The sequence below is a fragment of the Cygnus atratus genome, chromosome 3 (assembly GCF_013377495.2).
Source record: "Cygnus atratus isolate AKBS03 ecotype Queensland, Australia chromosome 3, CAtr_DNAZoo_HiC_assembly, whole genome shotgun sequence".
In the NCBI taxonomy this organism is placed as follows: domain Eukaryota; kingdom Metazoa; phylum Chordata; class Aves; order Anseriformes; family Anatidae; genus Cygnus; species Cygnus atratus.
Genome location: NC_066364.1, coordinates 107,427,019 through 107,435,820, shown reverse-complemented (window position 1 = coordinate 107,435,820; position 8,802 = coordinate 107,427,019). Strand labels below are relative to the sequence as shown.

Genomic DNA, 8,802 nt, shown 5'->3' with positions numbered 1-8,802 from the left:
CTCTCATCTGTGGTTTAGTTTCAGAAAAAGAGATACACAACTGGATAGCAATAAATTTGGACAAGGCAAGTCTTTTCTTCATTACTCAGATTTTGAGCATCTTCCTCAGGGACAGGTAGAAACAACCAACCATGTGCTTTGAGAGAAAAGTTCTGTGTTGATTCTGTACAGCTGTTCCCCACTTCAGTTTTGGCCTCAGAAGTCCAGACAAGGAAAAACTCACGATGGTAGATCCCCTGCAAATCACACTCTCATGGGAAAAGGTGGGTCAATGGCAGAGAGCAACAGGGACGTGTGCTTTCTGTAACCAAGGCACTATCCAGACCTCAAAATAGCATTTCAGCATCTGCAGATAAAAGAGAAATGGGTGACAAAGTTCAGCTGGCTGCTGCTTGCTCTCGGCATTGTGGGCTATGTTGGGGCAGGAGAGAAGGGCATCTTTTAGTGTTTCCCCATCGTGGGAAAAGTGCTGTTTGCCAAATAACCATATCTTACTGGGAAAAGCCCTAGAAAGATTTTCTCCTACCAGGAAACCTCTGTATTTAGCAGGTTCTGCTATCCAGGAATACAGGCTAAACGGCCGTGTCTGCTTCAACTCCTTTCAGACTGGAGCTGGCCCTGGACGCAGGAGGTACTGTGCTGCTTATACAGATAAACCTGCCTCACTAGCTGGCTCCACACAGGGAAAGCTTGTACTTCCACGGGGACATGGCAGAGCTGGTGTGAAATGACTGCACAGTGAGAGCTGGCCAAGGATCACCCCAGTTATTGGGTACCCCCATGAAAGTGGCTACCTACCTGTTGCAGTTTTTTCTTCCTCTGGAAGTGACAGCTGTCCAGGCTGGAGTGCTCCCTCTTCTCACACACCGTGCGGCCGATTTCCACGTGGAGCATGTATTTCAGCCCTCTGACAATCTAGAGAAAGTAGTTTCCTCCTTTAAAGTAAGGCAGGGGAAAGGGATGCTGAAAGAAGCTACTGGCGAGGGATCAAGTGCTACCTCTGCGAATTGTGTGTGACGGTGTGGGTGGAAGTGTTTTTATGTTAAATTACATAACACAAATGGTGGAAACACCTCCTGTGGAGTAGTTAAATGGGATAGAGGGACATGTGCTGTTTATCTTTGGGCATGCATAGCAGCCCTGAGGAGGATCTAGCACTCCTATGTCCTGGGTGCTCTGTAGCAGGGTCAGCTGGTGAATGGTTTGGAGGACCAGCAGAAGTGTGTCTTCTTACCTGCACCATGGCTTTGTTTATTTGCCATTCTTTAAACAGAAAGAGGTCGTTGGAACTGTTGTTGTATTGGTAAACCCCAAAGCGAGCTGCCTTGCGAACACCAGGATTGTCAGTGTCCATAGGCACAGGAAAGCCAGGTTTCGTGGTTGAATGAGGTGGTGGTATGTAGGTACCTGGAACAACACAAAACATGATCATGAAACACATGGAGTGGCTAAAACCATGGGAGGTTGGGGTTTGTTCAGCCATGAGCACATCTTTCCACACAGCCTTTATTACTCTGTGATCTTAGGTGTGCAGCTATTTTCCCTGCATCTCCAGTTGTCCTTTCAATAATTCAGAAGAATCCTGAAGCTCACACTTGATGCCCATACCTCGCCCACTTCACCCTTGCTTCCACCCCCCTTTCCTGAAACACAAGAGGAAGAAATCCCGAGCCTGCACAAGTTCTCGTGCTGCTGTTGATGCCAAGGCCTGCCAGTTGAGGAGGTGACTCTTGGGGTTGTGTGTGGGCAGCAAGCCTGCATTCACACGTGCATGTGAACTTGAACCCAAAGTTTGTACTCATTTTCTGCAAAAGCAAAGTTTTTTTTAGCACCTCCAGCTTTTTTTTTTTCACAGTTAGGTCTCACTAAGAGCTCTCTGCTGAGCCACAGAACACCCTGTGCATTTAAGCTAGTTTCTACTAAGAAAAATAATTAGCTTATGTTGCTCCAAAGTAGAAAAGAGAGCCAATGTGGTGACCCAGAGTCTATTTAAAACACAAACAAACAAAAACCAACAACAAAATGGAGCATTACGTGCTACCATCAACACAGGAGCCTGGAAGGATTCAGCCTTCAGGTTGCACATGTACATCCTAATTACATGATCACACCCTACTCTGCAGTGCTGCTGACTGCACACCCTGGTAACATTGCTCAGTAGTTAAAGCACTGGTCTGCGAAGGAGAGACTCAGCTCCTGCATCAGCAGGAAAGACCTCCTGTTTTATGCTGGTGACCCAGATTCCTCAAGGCTAGGATTTATTTTTCTTGATGCGCTTTGATTCTGGTTCAAGGTGGTCACTCTGTGGTGCACACAACGGTCTGAAACAACACAACTTTTGCTGTTTGGAGTAGTTTTCACCACTGTCTTTACAAAATCCAGACACCCTGGTGTGAGGCACCTGTAGTTCTGATATTCCTCATTGCAACCTTTTCTGATAGCTTTTCCACAGGTTTGGTCCTTGAGGGCCACCCCTTGTGCCTTAAGGAGCTGAGTGTCTATAAGGTGATGGCTCTGCTTCTGGAGCAAAGTAGAGTGGCCCAGTCTTTCAGATACCAGTGTGAGGCTCTGTGTGTACCAGTGGTGTTAAAACACCCCCCAGCCCACACTTGTAAGTCCTAGCCTGGGTGGGAGGAGAAGCACTGTGTGACCTGACACTTAAATCTCACAGAGGATGTGGTCTCAGGCTGGGAACAATGACTCTTACCACTCTACGTGGAGATGCTTAGGGTCAGAGCGTTTGTATCTCTATATCTTATCTTTGCTTCTGGGTTTGAACATGGGAGGAGAGGTGTTGGGGTGTGTGGGAGGGTCTGGCCCGCCTCCAGTTTCTGCGGGGCATTAGGAAGGTAGATGGCTTTCTTGCTCTGAGTTTACAGGCAACTGCCTGCTGTTAAGCAAGAGAGCACTGTTCTTGCAGAGGTGAGCCAAATGTGTTGAAGGATCTATCTCATGCTTTCCTCATTAAGGAGTAACCTGGGGGTCCTATTCCTGCGGTACGAGAGAGCAGTCCTGTGGATGCTCTCTCCCAGCCTGCAGGGAAGAAAATGGGGACATTTTTGCAGATCTCTTTTTTTTTTTTTTTTTCCTTAATGGGGGTGCTTTCAAAACCTCCTCCTCATTACTAGGAGCAAGGCTGTTTTTTATCTTTATATTTAAGACACAACAGAGTTCCTGCATGCTTCTGCAACCCCCAAAGGAAACCACAGCCGAAACAAAATGCTGTTGGCTAACCAAACGCCATCCCTGAGCATGTTAGTGCTTTTCGTGTATAAGAACCAAAGCAACGCTGTAGTAGAGCTAAAACCTTCAGAGAGAAAACACTCCTGTCTGCCACTGCCGTCCCAAAGATTTAAGGCCAGCTGCAATCAAAAGAGTTTCCTTGCTCAGCAAAGAAAGAAACGATAAGGAGTAATGTTTCATTAAAGTCAGTACTCAAGTGCCCATCTGTACTTAGCAGCCAAATTGTTACCCACAGTCTTTAGATTTAATAATTGAGGTCGTGCAGAGTTTAAACACCAACAAATAAGCTGAAACTGGAAGTTGACTTTGATATCCTTAGGTGATGTTCCTGGGTAGCATGGCTTGCTAAAGGGAGGGAAAGCCTTTTAAGCAGTCGAAGTTTCAGCTAAAGTCTGAACCCCGAGCCAGCACAGGCAGCAGTTAGAGGAGAGCTGCGGTCACAGGACCTGAAGCATGAGGAAAACAGAAATTATTTTCGGCTCTTACCATCAGAAGTCCTGGTGAAGCCCCAGAGCGCTAAACAGCAAAGCGTGGCGAAGCTGCAGGCGAGGCTTACTGCCATCTCCAGCGCTTCGCGAGAGGAGCCTGCCAGCGAGAGACGTGACTGCCCCGCTTCCTGCAGGGGAAGATGTGCCTCTTCACAGCCCTTTTATTGGCTGCAAGGGGAGAAAAGCACCCCAGCCCCCCCGAACGGTGGTGGCTCTGACACTGACTTTTTTTGTCTCCTGCTGGTGACCACGCACCTCAGAGCCCCACCACAAAGCTCTGCCTTGGTGACTGCAGCACCCGCCCTGCGTCAGATGGGGACTTTTGCTTTGTGATCCCCAGGGGCTGGGCAGAGGTACGTGATGTAACGCCCATCCTGTGCTCCGGGAAGGGTGGTGGGGTGAGGAGAGTAACGCTCATATGCTTTGAGATTCATGGGGAAATGTAGCCCTTAAGAAATGGGCAGTGAGCCCTGGGGACATGGTTCTTGACTTGTGTATGCGTGTCTGTGTGTGGGGAAGAGCGACAGAGAAGATGGGTCTTGCTTCCCCTGATGTGGACATGAGGAGTGGGGGTGAACTGGGGGTAGGGAACGACAAGGAAATTTCAGGGGTACCCACTTGAGGAGGCTCTGTGGAGCCTACTGGAGAGGATTTTGACTTCAGTGGCTGGGGCAATGCTGTGCTCCCACATTTACAAAGGGGGTTTTGAGAGCAGGATGTGTCCTGCTCCGAGGAGGTAAAATTTTCTCCAGGTGCTTTCCAGAGAGAAAGACAAACACAGCAAGAGGGTTAGTTGGGTTCTCTGTGGCTTGCAGAGCTGCTCAGCCCTGGGCTTGGTTTCCCAAGGGTCAGTGCTCCAAGTGGTCATCTCCAGGTGGTGTTGGCCCATGCTGAGGAGCTTAAGTATGGGGAAGATTTGGGGTTCGGGAGAATGGGAGATGAGCTGACACCACACTGAGGGGCAGGGGGTGGCAGACCTTAGTCTGCAGGTGTACGTTTGTTTTAGGTGAGCAGGAAGGTGGTGGTTGCCTTTCACTTGCCCCAGCAATGAACTGTGCTCCTTTGGGCAAACCCGTCTTATTGTCTGAAGGAAATTCCTAAAGCAGGCCGGCACGGGTGGCACGTAAGAAGCCAGGGGAGACTCATCTGATTGTTTCTCTGTAGAGATGAGGTCAACTCCCCATTGAAAATCCCACCACGAAGGAATGGGCAAGCAGGGTGAGTCACACTTATCATCAGTCCTGTTGCACAGAGCTTCTGAATCAGACCTCAAAGTCCATGGAAAACGTTGAGAGCATGAGGTACTATATTGTTTGGGTTTTGTTAGTTTGTTTTGAGCTTACACCATGGCCTGAGCCTGGTCACAGGATCCTAACACATCTGTGTGTTGCTAAAATCCCTTTGCCATCCTGCCACTTGGTGGGCCAGGAAGGGGTTCCCCTGGGACCTCTGTCCCTTTTCTTCTCTCTTTGCTTCCTGCTGAGCTCACAGCCTTCTGATTCCAGTCAAAAGGGTCCCAGTTTGAGGGGCCAAGCACCGGGTCTGCTCAGGGATTTGGGAGGGATCTTCTCGAGCTCTCTTTCCTTCCTTGCTTAAAAACAAGTGCACTGGGACAGCAGGAGCAGCCCAGGGGCCAGGTGTGGTGTGAGCAGGGATGGAGACCGAGCAAGGCAGAGGGAGGCAAGGAGCACTCAGCCCGGCGGGATGGCTGCAAGGACAGCTCTGCTGCTGGCACTAGAGGGCACCAGAAGGTAAGGCACTGTGCCTGAGCCTGGTCCAGCAGCACCCAGAGCGTCCTGAGCAGCTGCTGCTGCCTTACCTGAGAGCTGGGGGGCCCTTGTGTGGAGCCCCATCCTTTGCACAGAAGCCAGAGACAAACACAAACCTCAAACAGAGCAGAGTTGCCCCCTTCAGTGGCATCTCTGCTTCCACAAACTTTTCCCGGGCAGCTCAGGACCCCTCTTTCCTCAGGAGCACTGCTTCACTGTTAACAGTGCTTATAAGGCCAACGAAAAAAGCAGTGTGTGTCTGCAGAAAGCACACTTTTCTTGCCTTCCCTCTCCCCTTCTTTCCTTAAAATTATTCCTTTAAAGTTCTTCCATATACATTTTTCCTTTTCCTAATGAGAAACCTCATTTCATTACTCTGCTGATGAAATCTCCCCAGTGTTCTTCTCATAGGAAGTAATGGCCTACTCGCTAATCAGCAGTGGTTTTTTTCTTAGATACCATTATGTCAAAAAAAAAAAAAAAAAAAAAAGCCAAACAGTACCCTCACCCCGTAACTGACAAACCTTAACAAACTCTTCCTCCAAGCCCACAGTATGCAAACACTGACTACTTTGGGCAATTTTTGTCCAGTGGAGAGGGGAGAAACCTGTGCCTGGAGAGCTCTCTTTTGGCTTTGTGTGTGTAGGGGACGTTTATTGAAAATTGTGGGAGATGGAGTCTGCTTTCTTTTATGCAGGAGAGTATTTAGGGTATGTTTCTTCTGTCACTGTTAGGCTGGATTATTAGAAACAGTGTGTGACTGTAGGGACTTCTTGGATAAAAATATAAACTCACAACTTATATTATCTATAAGCAAAGATGCAATTGCCTCCTTCTTTTCTATTGAAGAAATAAAAATGCAGTATCTGAAGTTTAATTTTCGTGACGCTTGGTGCATGACGTGGACTTTTCCAGCATCACTTCTTGCTTCCCTCATTCAAGGCTGACCTCTGGCCATGGTGGTTGCCTCCATGGCTTCCTGGAATAATGCTACATAGATCATGTTGGGATTGTGCTCCTGTAAATGCAATCAGCATCTAGCCCTGCACCCACAATTTTTCATTTGCAGTTCTGATTCCCCCTTTGCAGTTCATGGATCAATGGGGGACTGTGGAAAAAAAAAATCATCTCATTAACTTCTGCAGGGACTTGGAGGATGACTAGAGTGTGTTTGAGTTGCGCTTTCAAAACTTCTAATTAAGACACATTTACCAGTGTCAACAGTGGTTTTTCTTTTTTTCTTTTAATCTTTTTTACATCTTCCAGGCCTTCATCTGGTCCCCAGGGCAGCTAATTTAGCTGGGTTTGCTTTAATGAAGGATCTGAGCAAGAAGATACTTTTTGGCTCTCGGTTGGAATAGAGAAATCACCACATCTCAGCTTTTGGGAGACTAGTACGTGGGAAAAACAGCTGTTACTTTGGCGGAGTGGTAATAACAGACTGCAAGCCATAAAGGAGAAAGGTGGACATGATGTCGTCTTCCTCTCTGGAGACCTGCACTTTGCAGCTGCTGAAATGTGTTGAGGTGCAGAGAAGGGACAGTCCTAGGAAGAAGGACCAGGATAATGCACTGAGGTGAGGACCCAGCTGCTCCTCTGCCATCCTGAGGTATGACCACCTATCTTTTGTAAGAGGAAAACCTTGTGGCTCATGTAGCAGCAGCTTTTAAGCACAGAGCTGCCTGAGCAGGCCATAGGATACTGGCACCCTTCAGAGCAGGCACACGGCTGAGCAGGTTTGGTCAGGCACAAGGGAAGGAGGGAAATGGTTCAGGGCATGAGTCCTTATAGAGGATTAAGTCAGCAATGGAGGCCACATGGTATAGGTCGAGATAATGGGTCCGTGCACCTGGCAGCAGCAGGATGTAGAGGAGAAATGGGAATTTGACGCTGTTGGGTTGGTCTCACCTGGGGCATTTGCCTCCTTATGCTCCATTGTCTCTTCTGGGAGATGCTCCGCAGCTCACCAACACCCTGCCTGCACCTCCACTGCAGGAGGAGCTGTGAATTTTCAAAGGCATCAAGGCTCAGGCAGTTGCATCTGTATTTTTACCAGCAATAACTTTTGAACTGATGAATTTCAATCAAATACGAAAGCGGGCTGGAAGACTTGAGGATAATTTGGTTACCATACATTTCTAGAGAAGAAAGACCCAAATGAACGGCTGAGCTGAGGTGACGGGAAGCGCACCCATGCCATTATCCAGTCTGCCGACGGCCCTGCCAGCTGATATACAGAGATTGCCTACAGATTGCACCGTGGGGCATTTATAAGGAATGTATGTATGTAAAGACCTCTCCATATTTCACCTTGGGACCGCACTGACATTCACTTTGAGATGAACAAACCTCCCGTACTCTCCTTTTTTTGAAGTACTATATTTGAGGGCAAGCCTGCCCCTTTCTATAACTACTGCAATGAGAAAGAAGATGCACGTTTCACTGAGATCCTGAAGCTGTTCCCACTGAAGCATCCAAGGTTTGCGACTTGAATTTAAAATCAGCTAAAGCCTGATGACCGTAGTAAGAACAAATCCTCCATTTCTAACAGGAACATGATATACAGGCGCACACATCAAAGGTCTCTTTAGCACTGAACCTTCTCTCAAAGCACAGCTCTAAGGGGAGGATCTCTGTTCTCCTAAGCCACCCTGAAAGTATTTTAAATGCAGTTAACACCTTGTTCTCAGTCCTATTTGGGAAGCGCAATTTTGTTAGGGGTTGCTGATCAGGAGATGCTGGTGACCCTGTAATGTTCCCTGCCTCAATCTCCCCGATTAAACTTTCTATATTTTGCTTGTCTTGCTAATGACTGTCTCTGACCAGGGCTTTGCACAGCATTTGTGATAAAACCTTTGTGGTAAAGCCTCTTGCCCCTTTGGCACCGCGTTTTTTCAGCATCCACACATGGTGGCTTCTCACTCCATTCTGTCTCCCTCTGCCGTGGTGCTGAGTGTAGTCAAGGACATCAGGCAGCACTCCTTCACTGTGCGGGTGACGGAGCCCTGGCACAGGCTGCCCACAGAGGCTGTGGGGTCTCTTCCTGGGAGATCTTCAGAACCACCTGGACGTGGTCTTGGGCAAGCAGTTCTGAGTGGCCCTGCTTGAGCAGGGGGTGCACCAGATGGTCCCAGAGGTCCCTTCCCACCTCAGCCACCCCATGACTCTGTGAAAACGTTAAATGAGTTTGCAGACACTTCCTGTTAGAGACCAGCTACCACAGTGGGAAATTAGAAGTAGTTAGCAGGCTCTAGTTGCTGGTGTGGACATTCACTGCTGGTGCTTATCACTGCTTTTCCTCC

At 48.3% G+C, this 8,802-nt stretch overlaps 1 protein-coding gene across 1 annotated transcript; it reads right to left on the bottom strand.

Moving 5' to 3' along the window:
- Window positions 1-4,027, bottom strand: CST7 (cystatin F). Its single transcript, XM_035565078.1, has 4 exons — window positions 3,730-4,027; window positions 1,235-1,407; window positions 799-915; window positions 1-346 (listed from the first exon to the last, which is right to left on the bottom strand). Exons 1-4 carry the CDS (start codon window positions 3,803-3,805, stop codon window positions 269-271), a joined length of 444 nt encoding a protein of 147 aa, XP_035420971.1. The 5' UTR covers window positions 3,806-4,027; the 3' UTR covers window positions 1-268.
- Window positions 4,028-8,802: the final 4,775 nt, after the last annotated feature.

Bases quoted from the DNA above. Each gene is read 5' to 3' on its own strand.
- CST7 (XM_035565078.1), bottom strand. From the start codon at position 3,805: ATGGCAGTAAGCCTCGCCTGCAGCTTCGCCACGCTTTGCTGTTTAGCG. The intron at 1,408-3,729 runs GTAAGAGCCGAA...GTGTTGTTCCAG, and splicing joins CTTCACCAGGACTTCTGATG to GTACCTACATACCACCACCT. The intron at 347-798 runs GTAGGTAGCCAC...TTTTATCTGCAG, and splicing joins GGAAGAAAAAACTGCAACAG to ATGCTGAAATGCTATTTTGA.